The sequence below is a fragment of the Vigna radiata genome, chromosome 4, assembly GCF_000741045.1.
Source record: "Vigna radiata var. radiata cultivar VC1973A chromosome 4, Vradiata_ver6, whole genome shotgun sequence".
NCBI lineage: Eukaryota > Viridiplantae > Streptophyta > Magnoliopsida > Fabales > Fabaceae > Vigna > Vigna radiata.
In genome coordinates, this window is record NC_028354.1 from 14,161,150 (window position 1) to 14,176,646 (window position 15,497).

At 32.3% G+C, this 15,497-nt stretch overlaps 1 protein-coding gene across 1 annotated transcript in view; it reads right to left on the reverse strand.

The window, feature by feature from the left end:
• Positions 1 to 380: 380 nt before the first annotated feature.
• Positions 381 to 15,497, reverse strand: part of LOC106758399 — a 29,797-nt gene continuing 14,680 nt past the window's right edge. The window contains exons 7-11 of the mRNA XM_022779881.1: positions 9,346 to 10,089; positions 8,396 to 9,010; positions 5,947 to 6,693; positions 5,015 to 5,842; positions 381 to 639 (exon numbers count right to left, since the gene is read on the reverse strand). Of these exons, the coding sequence (XP_022635602.1) occupies positions 559 to 639; positions 5,015 to 5,842; positions 5,947 to 6,693; positions 8,396 to 9,010; positions 9,346 to 10,089 (3,015 nt within the window). The 3' untranslated portion in view covers positions 381 to 558. The remainder of the gene's footprint in view (positions 640 to 5,014; positions 5,843 to 5,946; positions 6,694 to 8,395; positions 9,011 to 9,345; positions 10,090 to 15,497) is intronic.

The window sequence follows — 15,497 nt, forward strand, 5'->3', positions numbered from 1 at the left end:
CACTATAACCAGAATAAAAAATAATTAATTATTGATTATACTTGAAAACGATGAAGAAAAAGTAGTTTTGAAACAGTAACTAAGGAAAGAAGAGAGACTTACAAGAGCATCGAACACAATGCGAGCGATTGAAGCCCTTCCATTGGTCAATATCATAGGCTGTGAAGTGCTTGCAACACACAATGAAGATGGCTGCATCTTACCTTTCCACACTACAAACCAGTGATGGCCATTGGCCTGCTCACCTTGCAGGTTCCCTCTTCTTTACTCATTTTTATTTTAAATTATACTTTCTATATCAAAATTCATATACGTAATCATGAAAATTATAATCAATTGAAATTATTCAACTGACAATTTGGTATTTATAAAGTCTCAATTCAAACACATTTTTAAGGGGTGACAGACATGACATTGTTACGAAGTTCAATCTTCAAAGTATTTTAGGTTCAGAACTAACATGCATACAGAATATAACTAACTTAATCCCATACAATAGATGGCCATGTAGGTCCAAAGTTATTTGTATTTCAAGCATTTCAAACAACAAAAAAAGACTTAGAATAAACTTTTGTTCATGATACTTGTATCATCATTGTTCCTCCACCTCTGAGAATGCAATGCGGCAATCACAGCTAGCTTAACAAAAACAAAAAAAAATAAAAGAACAATTATATGTACAGAAGTTTAACTAATTTGTTTCAAATAAAGTAATCAAATTCATGCAATGACAATAAATGAGAATGATATTCAACCATTCTGATGGGGCATACAGTCCCTTGTAAATAGTTATGAAAAGGTATCTGGTAAACAGCATACTCTTATAGTTACACTGATCCATGTGTAGTTGGCCACCTAATTTATTCAAATGAAATCTTATAAGTATTTTATAAACATTCTTTTTGTTGTATTGAGATTTAAAGATCGATCTTATCTTTTAATGTGTCTCCACTTATTAAATAAGAGAGACAATTAAGAGAAATGAATAACACACGGGTTATGTTCTTCTTTATATAAGTCTTATGCTCTCTGTTTTTAATCAATTATAATAGAATAATTATTTCCTTTTGAACCCTTGTATCTCTTTCTCCTTATATGGTATTTAGAGCAAAAACTTTTCTCCATGAGTTCGTCATCTTCCGCCACTATCAACTCTGATTCATCTCCTTCCTCTTCCAATTTTCTTCCTCTTACTTTTCATATTACTATTTCTCTAAAACTTGATTATGACAATTTTCTTCTTTGGCAGCAACAAGTTCTTGCCACCATTCGGGGACTCAAATTGATGAATTTCTTGGATGGATATGTGCCTCCACCAAAATCCATCTCCTGTGATAATGCGACAACCACTTCTCTCAATCCCACACACACATCTTGAATACCACCAACAAGATCAATTGGTGGTTTCTAACCTCCACGACTACTCCAATCTAATAAAATTGATAGGTCTTGATTGTTTTTGTCAAACTAATTGGAACGCTTAGAAATGTGTAAACCTAATTTGGTGTGTTTGGGCTCAACCCATATTTTTATCAGAAATAAACTATCCTATGTGTTGATAAAACAAGATCGTCTAAGTAAATCTTTTTTGAAGTTTAACATAACGTCTAAACGAAATAACGTTTGATTGTCTAAGATGAAAGATAAGAAGTGCTAAACACTACACCTCAAATACCCTAAATGATATCAAAGCGTCTAAGGATTGTTTGACCATCTAGGATAAACAATAAATGTTATAAGGAATTATAACAGAGCATTTAAAATAAACCGCTTCTAATGCAAGTTTAGAACAACACATAACAATATAACTTGTTTTCCTAAATGACATCATGTTATTCAAAGAGACAACTCTAAACGATAGTACTTGAATTATGCCTAAACACTTTCTAGTACTTCTATTTTAGTTGTGTTGTGCTCTTTTTTTTGTGCAAATTTCCACCTTTATCAAAAAGTCTGCTTAGAACAATGTTAAGAGATAAAAAATTATTCAAAGAATGTTTCATACATGCTTTCTATCTACTCTTTCCGTATACACATCATAGTTGTTCTTCCAAGATGAAACCTAGCTTCTGACTTTACCTTAAAGGCTACAACCGTAGAAGAAAGTCAAAAGCTCTAAGCAACAAATCTATTTTGAAGTCAAAGGGTTGCATGAAGAGAAAAACACCAAGAAACATATTATTGCAATGCGCTCACACTACCTCTCTCTAAGCTCTTAAGGTTTGTCTTTGAAAAGAAAAGTTCTTTCGAAATCTTTTAGAATATTATTGTATTGATTTCAAATCCTCTCGAAGAGAGTTATTCATTCTATTCTTGTAATCTTTCATAACACTTTATTTTTTTTAGAAGTGAAGTAAAACACTTATAAAGGTTAACTCAATGAAGTTAGACCGTCTAATTAGGTAGACTAGTGATACCAAGATTGGTTAAACTCGTCTAACTAGTGGGTTAGTTTTAAACCAGAAGTGGTTAAACTCATTCGTAATCATTTGTGATTAGTGAATCCCCTTAAAAGGAAATTAACAAAAGACTAAATGTAACTCAATTTGGAGCAAATTTGTATAAAAACAAGTGTGCCTCTTTGATGTTCTTAACACTTCTCGTATTAATCCATACACTCTTGAAGAAATTGAGGCGTTATTATTGGCTCAAGAAAACGGTTTCCACAAACATAAGCACAATATTGCGTCATATTTAGCCAAGTCGCACTAGTTGCCTTTTTCTAACTCTGTTACTGAATATAAAAATGGTGCCAAATATTATATCGCCTTTTTAGATGCTAATCACACTCAATCAAACTCTTACCACTGCTAGTAACACTCATTCACCCACTGCTTGACACACTGACTCTCACATTTATTCACACATATTGGATACCCATAACTCCCATGTCCCCTTCTCCTAACCTTATTCTACTTCACACCCAACTGAATGCTACTAAGTCCCATATAATAATGTCCATCCCATGGTCACACGATCTAAAGCAAGCATTTTCAAACCAAATGTTTTCAATACCATGGTTAAATCATCTATTGTTGATATTGTCACTATTAAAGAAGCTCTTAAGGATCCAGCCTGGTTTCAAACTATGCAAGAAGAATGTAATGTTCTTCTGGCCAATAATACTTGAACTCTTACATCACTCCCTGCTGGTGCTAATGTGGTTGGCTGCTAGTGGGTCATTCACACTAAACACAATGCTAATGGTAGCTTTCAACGACACAAGAGATTAGTATAATCAAATATCAGGTTTGGATTTTAATAAAACTTTTAGTCCTATAACCGAGCCTTCTACTATTAGAGTTGTTCTCACCTATATATGTTGTTTAAGCTAAATGGCCTATTCATCAACTTGTCATAAATAATGCTTTTATCCATGGTATTTTACATGAAGATGCTTACATGCAACAACCACATGGTTTTTCTCTCTCATGATCCTAACTTGTTTGTAAACTTCATATAAAGCTATATATGGATTAAAATAAGCTCCAAAGATCATGGTTTAGTAAACTCAGTCAAACTTTAACTGCTTTTGGTTTTCACTCCACTACAAGTGACTCATCTCTTTCGGTGAGCCATATACATTCTATTATTTCTATACTTCCAAATTACTTTCCTTTAAAAGATGAAACTTTTACACAATTTTTTTAGAGGTGAAATGTCTCCAAATTTATAAGTAATTATCGAGAGAAAAATCTATAGGTAATGTTACTTACAAATATTTTATCTATGAATTTTTATCCATAATTAATTCGTAAATAATATTGTGTTATTTACGAATTTTTTTGTCTTTCCTACGTATTTTTATTGTAGATAATGAACTTTTTTTTTCTTGTAGTGTTTTGCACTCTTTTTTTCTCAATCTTCTTATAAACATTTCTAGAGATTTGAGATAAAAGTAATTTAACAATATAATGAATATGACTTTTAAAGATATATACAATGGAAGGTTTCAAAGAGCCCAAAGAAACATATAAGTTGTTAATTTTGGTAAAATATAGTCTTGTAATTAATTAATTTTAGCTAGAAAATAATTTTAAAAGATTAAACATTTGGTGATGTTGAAATAAAAAGAAAGAGAGAATTTAAGAGTTTCGAGATATAAAAAATTTATAGTGAACCAATTTTATTGTATTAGTTTTAATATATAACTGCAATTAAATTTGAAAAAAAATAAATAAGTCTCATACAATCATAATAATAGAATTAAGAGTATAGTTATACCTAAAAAAAATAACTGCTGTTTTCAAATTTATGTATACAACTAAATAAAATATATAATTTTGGGTGTGGCATTAATTAGTAACTGCTCTCCAACTTGGACATGGAAAATAGTCATTAATTTCAATTTCTAGTGTTGTATATAAATATGAAGAAAGGGAAAATATGCTAAATAAAATATCAAACACTACTAAGATTTTAAAGGAAGGAATTTGAAGTATGGTTGACATGTAGGAATAAGAACTCCAAATGCAGGAATACATATACACTTACCAAATGGTACAGGAAGAACTCCAAACGCTCATTACTGTCATCATGACTGATGGATTATCTGAATATATGTAAAAAAGTGTGTTGATAGAAAAAACATTATATAAAAGATTCAGGTTTTTTTTAAGCTAAAAGATTTTATAAAGAACCTGGGATTGTTCGTTGGATAAAGATTATAATGAGATCTTTTTCAGTTTACAATGAAAGTTTTGACATTGTATTGAAAAAGACACTTTCAATTTCAATAACCGAAAAGTGCTAGGAATACACTGTTTAACACTATCTTCCTTTAAGAAGCTCGCCAGCTTCCTTTCTATTTCATTTTTTCTCTCTTCTTATATTAAGCCACTTAACAACACACGCTTTATTATATCTGAAATTCATTGAGCATTGCAAAATAACAGATTGCATCACAATAACGGACATGCACCAATGAGTTTCATTCTAAAAGTATGATGAGTGAAGAAAACACTTAGGATATATAACATCATTCTATTACTAAATATTATTAATCAGTTCTTACCTGATTGTGAAACAACTTTTGGATCGTTGTGTTAAGATCGCCGTCAAATATTGAATCAGAATCTTTTGATGTCTGAATCTCCAAAAACATTGACACTTTAATGAGTCCTTGAGAGAAAGTTATCATATTGGGACATTCAGCTACCATGACGTTTTTCAAATATGAGCATTGCAAAGTGGCATTCCCTGAATAAAAGCTTACTAGCTTTGGTAAGGAATTCAGCTTAATTGATCTGAGCTTTCCAAATACTATCTCATCACAACCATCTTCATCGTCCTTTTTCACAACTTCTTTGATTGATTCACACTTCTTTATGCTTAGAGTCTCAAGTTTCACCAAACTTTTGAGTGTTGCAAATGTGAATAAATATTCCATCTTTTCACAGAGCTTCACATATAACTCTTTAAGATTGATGAATGACACTGCACAAGAAACTATGCTTTCTACTCCAGGGCAATTGTGAAGCCTTAACAATTCAAGCTTTTTGGAGTATGGTTGTACCCATGTGTGCTCTAAACCTATACACTTTAACTCCTTTAATTCCAGCAAACATAATCCTTTTAATCCAGCAAGTACTTTGTCGTGAACTTGAAACTTTTGAGAGGGAAATATCTCCTTCAGACCAAAGCATTTTCGTACTGTAAGCCATTCTAAATTGGGTAGCTTGTGAAAGAAATCAAAAGGCAAACTATCTTTCCCATTGTTATCATCCTCAAAGGATAGTATAAGATATTTTAATTTACAAAGAAGGTCTTCTGGCAAACGTGCATCACTCATTAGCTTAATGTTTTCCTCATTAAGTGTCAACCCCTCCGGTTTGGGAGAAACCTGCAAATTGAAGTCAAGCAAATTCAATGAAAAATATATAAGAGAAAAATATATCAATGAAAAGAAAAGGAAACACAAAAGGTTAAATTATAATGCTTCATTACCTTTTCAATAGAAAACAAAGGTTGTTGTAACAAGTTAATTGGAGTCTCTAAAACTTCTTTTTTACTGTCATCATCAAAGCTTGATCTGAATAGCTTCATCTTAGGACAACATTCCAAATATAACTTATCTAACAAGGGACATTCTAGATGATGCTTTCCAGGGTAAAAGCAACTCAACAGTGGCATCATTTCAAGATATAGATATGACAAACAAGGGAATGCAAACATTATTGTCGTTCCATGTTCCATTTCATCTTCCCTTCCAACTATTTCTACCATTTTCTCACACTTCTTAATATCAAGTGTCTCCAACTTCCCAAGATTTTTGGCAAGTGATAAAGGGAACAATGTTACTAGGCTTCCACAACCATTAACATTCACTTTTTGCAAATTTTGAAAGCTGACAATTCCTGAGGAATTTTCCTTCCATATATGTTTCAAATTTGACAAGTTCTTTAAAGTAATTTTTTTCAAACCAAAAACTACTCCCTTCGTCTTGACCTCACACTCGTTAATGTCGAATATTATTTGCATTGCGTCAGATTTTTTCACATTCAATTCTTGTAAGTTCTTCAAGTAAGGAAGTACATGAGATGGAATTAAAATAGTTCTATTGCATGCTGCATCAAATTCCAATTTCTTGAAACTACCAAAAAAATTGTCTGAAACAATAGGTTTTGTGTGGTAAACTCCAGACATCCCAAGATAGTCTTCAAGAATCATACGCTTTGAATATTCCATAAATTCCTTCCAAGTCAAGAAACTCAATGTTAGAGTAATGGACAAGTTTCACATGCTTGATATTTGATTAAGGTCACTTGGATTTAAATGAATACTTAAGTCACATTTTGGTAATAGGCCTGCAGCTTATTTATTTATCTATTTATATTTATAAAAGGTGCCAATTATCAAAGATACAAAAAGAGAAAAATGAAAATAAACGACGGCTGAAGGTTTTCTGACCAAAATGAGAAAAAGAAGAAGAAAATTTATAAAAGGACAATGAAGTGATAACAAGTAGATTTGTTTTGAGAAATAGACCGAGCAGTTGAATCGGAAAAATGGATTAACTCATTTAGTGTTTGGCCTTTTAGAATTACAGACTCAATCTCCAATCCAATTGTTCTATAGTATTTGGTTCATTAGACTTACCAATCCGATCTCCAATCAAAAACTGGAAAACTTGAACAAAATCAGCTTTAAAAATTACAGTTTTGTCCTGAAGAATCAATTGGAATTTTTTTAAAATGTTTTGTAAATTTTATTTTGAAATTTCGTTAAAAGTAAAAAACGTGAACTATTTTTTATTTTTTTCTAGAAACCATTTATTTTTAAATTATATTATGTATTGTTGAACCTTAAACCTAAAAACTCATTATGTAGAAAAAATTGAACGTAATTCTCAATTCATATTTTTTGACTACTACGGTTTCGTATTTATGTAAGAAGCTACCTAAAATGTCTTTGGCACATCTTTTCCACAAAAATACTCTTCAAATTTCAAAAGTATGATTTTAGTACATAAACAATAACTTTGAGGGTTAAAATAATTTTAGTCCACTAATATTAGTGTTTGGAAATTTAAATAATTTTAAGAGTCCAAAGCTACATTTATCTTAAATTTGTATTAATAAAAGCATAATCAGACCTTCTTTTATTGAGAGAGATTCAAAGAATAAAAATATTCAAAAAGAACAACACTATATGTCATTGATATTTAGGATAGTTTTTAGAGAAAAATAAGTAAGTTTAAAACAAATTTAATCATATAACTGAATTCTCTATTTTTTAATACATACCTAATCATATCTTTAAAAAAGAGAGGAGAGAGTAATAACGATAGAATGTTTTGGGCTCATAATTAAAGCGGAAGATCCTATGAAATAACGATAGTTGTAATTAAAACGAAAGAAATATAAGGCCAAGAGACCCAATTAGAATAAAGATAGGAAAATAATAAAGGAAAAGTACAAAAGGATAAAAAAAATGTGTTGTTTAAGCTCATTAAAAGAATGAGCAAATATATATGAAAAAATAGAGAAAAAATATACAATATATAAACCATGTAAGAAAGAGAAAGCGAAATATATGTGTTGAATTCGACAGTAAATGTAAATGGGGAGAAAAGGAAGCTGAAGCTGAAGAAGATGAAGCAAAGTAAACATGAAATACTTATAAAGTCAATAAGGTGATTATTAAGTCTCCTGACAGTTTATTTGAATGTTTTGTAACAACTTCTTTATGTTAATATAGTGTTATTAACATTTACAATTTTACAATCGATATGTATAGTGTTATTTGAAGACCTTAACATATAAATGTATTAGGAGGCTGCCTGCAATTTTCTTATTAAAAGAAAATTTTCACTTATTTATTAATGATAATATGAATGCATATGCATAATTTTTTAGCTGGTGGTAATAATTGAATTGAGAGAATGAATTCTTACCTCTTGGTGAAACAATTTCTCGATAGTTGTATTGAGATCCTCATGGAATATTAATTTAGAATCCTTAGATGTTTGAATTCCTGAAAGCATTGGCACTTTGATGACTCCTTCAGAAAAAGTTATCATACTCGGACATTCAACTACCATTACCATTTTTAAATATGAGCATTGCAGAGTGGCCTTCCCTGAATAAAACCTTACAAGTCTTGGCAATGATTCCAGCTTGATTGATTTGAGTTGTCCAAATACCATCTCAGCACAACCATCTTCATTTTCATCTTTAATAATTTCTTTCATTGATTCACAACTATTTATGATTAGGGTCTCAAGTTTCACCAAACTTTTGACAGTTGCAAATGTGAATAAATACTCCATCCTTTCACAGTCTTCCACTCGCAATTCTTTAAGATTGATGAAAGACACTGCACAATGAACTAATTTTTGTAACTGAGGGCAATTGTGAAGCTTTAACACTTGAAGCTTTTCAGAGTACGGTTTTACCCAAGGGTGTTCTAAGCCCACCAACTCTAACTCTCTAAGATCTAGCAAGAATAATTCTTTCAATCCCACAAGTTCTCTGTCGTGAACTTGAAGTTTTTGAGAGGGAAATATCTCCTTCAAACCAAAGCATTTTTGTATCATAAGACTGAATAAATTGGGTAGCTTGTGAAATAAGTCAAAAGGCAAACTATCTTTCTCATTTTTATCATCCTCAAAGCACAACCAAAGAAAAACTATATTGCAAAGAATGTCTTGTAGCAACTGTACTTCTCTAAATAACATAATGTTTTCTTCATTGAGTGCCAAAACCTTTATTTTGGGAGGAATCTAACAATTGAGGACAAACATATTCAAAAGAAAAAGTGTAAGTGTTGTTAGTTAGAAGCATTAAAAGAAAAATGGAAAGAAAAGGAAACTCATAAAAGTGTAAATGTTGATGCTTCTTTTACCTTTTCAACTGAAAACATAGGTTGTTGCAGTGGGCTAATTTGAGCCTCTATAGCTCCTTTCTGATTTTCATCAATGTCTGATATGAATAGCTTCAATTTAGGACAATAGCCCACAAATAAGGCTTCTAATGACGGACAATCCAGATCATGCTTATCAGGATAAAAGCAACTCAAGAGTGGCATGTTTACAAGAAATAGCGACGACAAACAAGGGAGTTCAAACATTATTTTGGTTCCATGTTCCATTCCATCTTCCTTTTCAGCTATTTCTACCAGTTTTCCACAATCGGTTATTTCAAGCTTCTTAAGTTTCCCGAGATTTCTTGCTAGGGATGAAGAGAACAATGTTATCAAACTTCCACAATCATTAACAACCACTTCTTGCAAATTATGAAAGCTGATAATTCCTGTGGAATTTTCCTTCCATACATGTTTCAAATTTGACAACTTGTTTAAAGTAAGTTTTTTCAAACTAGAGACTATTCCCTTTGTCTTGTCCTCATTTTCATCAATGTCAAATATTACCTTTACTGCATCAGAACTATGCACATTCAATTCTTCTAAGTTCTTCAAGTAAGGAAGTACATGAAATGGAATTACGACAGTTCTTTTGCATGCTGCATCAAATTCCAATTCCTTGAAACTTCCAAAGAAATTGTCTGAAATAGCAGGTTTTATGTGCTGAACTTCCGTCATCTCAAGATATTCATCAACAATCATGTGCTTTGAATGGTTGAAAAATTCCTAAAATAGCAAGAAATTCAATATCAGGGTGTAATTAACAAGTTTCATACGCTTCGTATTTAATTAATAAGATCACTCAAATTTACCTTTGATTGCAGAAAACTGCATACTTGGATTTGAATAGGTTATTTAAGCCTTATTTGGTAATAAGCCCACAACCAAATTATTTATTACCATTATTATTATTATTATTATTTATTTTTATAATGAGTTCCAATTATCTAAAATATCAATCCGTCCTAGGAATATATAGTCGGTGTCCAAAAACTTTGAAGAGGGGACCATTGTCGCTATAATCATGGCGGACGTCACGGTAATAAAGGAGATCAAAGACATGTGGTCATGGATTTGGACGAAGAAGTTGTGGTTCACAACCTTGTGAATGCCATTATCGAACACAGCCGAGAAGCGAGGCTAAAGGCTCTAGAAATAGGGAACGATGGAGCGGATACCCTTATTGCGGCTTCAAGGGGCTTCGCAAAGATATGTAAGTAGATCATAGGAACGGACAAAGAGAGGATTTACTGGGTGAGCCGAAAAAACAAACATGGAGAGACACCACAACTGTTATCAATTGAAAGAAACAGACCTTTTCTTATCTTAACCTTTCTGATTACAGCGCTCCCTTATATGATCTTGTGCAAGACAATGGTGACACTATTCTTCATTGTGCTATCATGAGAGAGTATTTTGGTATCTTTCTCGTACCTATCTTCTCTTCCATCTCATCACTATATGTATTGTTTTTGGTAGACTGCTAATTAATTGCTATATATGTAAGTTATGAAAAAGATGCAAATTAACAACTATATTCACTTCTTTACTTAATAACTAGATAAGTATTAATGTTTAATGCAAATTCTAGAAGAATGTAAAAGCTTCTAAGAAAAAAAAGTTAGAATGTAAATTGGGCATATAAGATAAAAGTCCAAGACTAGAGAAGGCCCAAATAGATTTCTAGAAAAATCCTATCTAGAAGGATTCTAGAATGATGTCTCTAGATAAGTTTAGAATTATAGGAATGTTTTAGAAACCTCTCGAGAATGAATAATGACCCTTAGATTAATGTTGTGGTGGCAAGATCCTAACCATTGGTTAANGAGATGCCACTAGTATAAATAGGGGTGATTGGGTCATTTGTAAGTAAGCCAAAAGAAACAAAGCAAGACAACATCTACTACAACTAAAGACAACAACAACACTTTTTTTCAACTATCTCCATATTTTTTCTACATTCACTATCTCTAAATTTTCTCTATCCCATCAACGGTTCCTTTCACAACTTCAAAATACTAACTGTGGTACCAGAGCAACATTCGGTCATCTACTAGGCGTAGATAAAATTTTCAACTACCTTAAACAAAACTATAACTCCATTTTGTACTACCTCCAAAAATATTTTCTTAACTCATGGCTACTACCAATCAAGCATCATCAATTCCAGTACCTATCTTCACAGGAGAAAATTATGATCTTTGGAGTGTCAAAATGAAGACATTCTTCCGCTCTCAAGATTTATGGGATATTATAGAAGAGAGATTCAATACTTCCACTCTTACTATAGGTCAAAAGAAGGAGTTGGAGGACAGCAAGCAAAAGGACTCAAGGACTTTATTTACTCTTCAACAAGCAGTTGATGACACAATTTTTCCAAGGATAATTGGTGCCACAAGTGCAAAGCAAGCTTGGAACATAATACAAGAGGAATTTCAAGGAAGTGATGAGGTACATAATGTTAAGCTTCATTCTCTAGGACGAGAGTTTGAATATATAAGAATGAAGGAATCTGAGACCATCAAAGACTATTATTTTGGAATAAAAGAAATAGTTAGTCAAATGAGAGCCTTTGGGGAAATTAATCTTGACAAAAAAATTGTTGAGAAAATTTTAATTTCTATTCCCAAAAAATATGATGCAATTGCACAAAAATATGAAAAAACAAAAGATTTGGCTACATTATCAATAACACAACTAATGGGCTCTCTTGAAGCTTATGAACAAAGATTGAAAAGACATAAAGAAGACTCGGTTGAAAACGCCTTTCAATCAAAACTAAAAAATCGGTCTCAGAAAGAATGTGAAGGAAATAAAAGTAGAGAAGAAATTTCTAGAAATAAAGAAAAATCTAGAAGCTTCTCTATGACTCGTCAAGGAAAATATCCTCCACGTGACATTTGTAGAAAGACAAGTCACTTGGAAAAAGATTGTTGGCATCATGGAAAACCTCAATGTCACTATTGCAAGAAATTTGGTCACATAGAAAAGTATTGTCGTAATAAAAATAAGCATCAAGCAAACTTTGCTGAAGAAGATACTCAGGAGAAACTCTTATTCTACGCCAATCAAGAATTTCCTGGTGGAGAAGGAAGTTTGTACTTGGATAGTGGATGCAACAATCACATGGAGAAAGATCAAAGCATCTTCAAAGACATTGATAAATCTCTCAATATCAAAGTTTGGCTAGGAAATGGCACCACAGCGGACTCTCGAGGCAAAGGAACTGTCATGGTGGAGATAGAGAAATGTACTAAATTCATCAAGGATGTTTTACTAGTTTCAAATCTTAAATAAAATCTTTTAAGTATTGGCCAAATGATGGAGAATGGATATTCACTTCATTTTGAGAAAGATACATGCAAAATTTATGACAATAAAATGATAGAAATTGGCCAATGATGAGTCAATATTTTCTTGACTTTACTTAGTTTATTGTGCTAGAATTAATCAGGGAATTGTGCTTAATTTGACCGGAAATTCTAATTTTAATTAATTTGAATTTTCTGAGCTAATTATTTGCATTATTATTTGCAAGGAAAATTTTGGAGATATATTTTGAAGCATTAGGATGGAGACAAAAGAAATCAAGACTCATCCATAAGCGTTTTAGAATTAGTTGTATTCTAATTTAGTAGTTTAGAATTTTTAGACAAACTTTGACATTGTGGGCCAATTTTTGGTATTTGTTGTTGAGCCCAATACTAAAAAATAGACACATGGCACCCTAGGGTTGGGTGGACCCCACCCTAATTTTTAAGACACTTGATCCTAGGAAAAAAGAAGCCATCAGCCGTCACTCACTTGGAGGACTCTCGGCAGATTCTGATTTGGGAGGGCTGGGAGCAATTCTTTTTTTTTTACGGAACTAGTTCTTCAAAAATGATATTTACCTTGCTGGATTTTGGTTGAATAAAGGAGCTCTTTCACTTTTCAATTCATTTTATTTTATGAAGTCTTCCATTGTTACTTGCTGGAACATTGGTGCTTGAAATATTTCTTAGAGAAGTTGCTGCAACGTGAGAGGAGGGCTCTCGGCAATTTTCTTTGGAGAGCTGGAACGATTTTGTGGGGGAAACTTGGAACAATGATTGAGCTTTTGGGTATTGGATGAATGACAAGAAACATCTTTACTTTTCCTTTATATTTTTCCTTTACTTCTTTTAATTCCACATGTACGGTGATGCCTTGCTTTCAATTTAGAAGAAACATTTTCAAATTTCTAGAAGCAGTTTACGTCTCTGCAAGGGTGTAGTATTTCTTTGCTTTTGATGAATGAAAAGTGGATTAAGTGAGAGTGTATAGGCTGGGACATTTGGTAGCAATGTTTTTATTTTATTTCTTTGAAAAAAAAAGAAGAAAGTGATTAGATGGGAGCTAGTGTACGGTGTAGTGTGGAAGAAGTTCATTAACTCATACTTGGTTTGCTGTAGATGAGATGGTGATTAGGAGAGAAAAGTTTATTTTCATTTTGTTTCATTTAGCAAAGGTATTGTCCCATCATGGTAGGTAGGGTAGGTAGACTTGAGTTTTGAAAGGCAAAGATCATTGTTTTAGAAGAGTTGTTCGTGTTTGGTAGATGAAGTTGATGGAATATCTTCATTCAATTTCTTGGAGTGTGGCACGGTAGTTGAACCTAGCTTTTGGAGCATTCACTTTCAATTTCCTTTGGTAGGGCCCACCTGGAATTAGGTTGCTTCCAATTTCCATTTGCTTTCAATATATTTTCATTTGCTTTCAATATGGTGCACACGGTAATACCCAAGGGAGAATGGACTCATTCCACTTTGCTTCTAGGAATTGGGAAACGTTAATTTGCTATTCTAGGAGAGCACATCATTTTCATTCATCATCTTTGTTTAAGCATAGAAGTATGACGTGTTTGGCCTTGAGAAGAGAGGAATATTTTCCTTCCAATTAAAAGCACATTGGTCACGTGATTAAGTAGAATAGAAATCATGTTTTCTTAATTGATGTTTGTTTTAGGATATTTTATATTTAATGTTGATTAGCTTTTAATCTTTTTAATTAAGTATTGAAATTTAATAGCTTTAATTATGTTTAGATATTTATCTATTGCATTGATGAATTATGCATTTTTTGGTTTTATTGCGTTTAGACAGTTTAATCTCTGATTGTGCCGTTTGACTTGTCTTCACTTACTATCCGTTCAATTTAATGTTTTCATGCACTTTAATGTTTTTTTTAATTATCTTCGGTTGTGTCTAATTTCCATGCATTTTAATTTAGTTTAATTCTCATCTCAAAACACTTTCAACCCCCCCCCCTCCTTTCGTGTGAGACCTGATTCTTGAACCACAGTTTGGTCCTTAAGAGACGACCTAGGAGTCACTTCCTAGCACTATACTGCATTGTTTCATGCACATCAAATTTGTATGGGTTGCGACATCCATCAGCCAAGTAAAAATGGAGAAGAGAAATAGAAGCTTTCCTATAAGCTTTAAACTTGGAACTAATATTGCCATGAAGGTAGAAGTTGATGACTCATGGCTTTTGTATAGGAGATTTGGCCACTTCAACACACATGCCTTAAATCTTCTATATAAGAAAAACATGATGAGAGATCTTCCATGCTTGAAGGAGAATAATTAATCATGCGAAGGATGTCTCCTCGGAAAACAACATCAATTACCATTCTCGACAGACAAGGCATGGAGAGCAAAAGACTTATTGGAGTTGATTGATACCGATGTTTGCGGACCGATGAGAACACCTTCACATCACAATAACAGGTATTTCATTCTCTTCATTAATGACTTCTCTAGAAAAACATGGGTCTATTTCTTAAAGGCAAAGTCAGAAGTCTTCAGAGTATTCAAGAAATTCAAGGCCCTTGTTGAAAAGCAAAGTGGAAAATAAATAAAAGTACTTAGAAGTGATCGTGGCAAGGAGTACACATCTCACGAGTTTGACAAATTATGTGAAGATGACAACTTATAGTTGCATATACTCCACAACTTAAAAGTACTTAGAGAGATGAACAAAAATATCTAGAGATGCTTATCCATAAGATGTCTCTAGATAAGTTTAGAATTATAGGAATGTTTTAGAAATTTCTAGAGAATGAATAATGACCCTTAGATTAATGTTGTGGTGGTCCTAACCATTGGTTA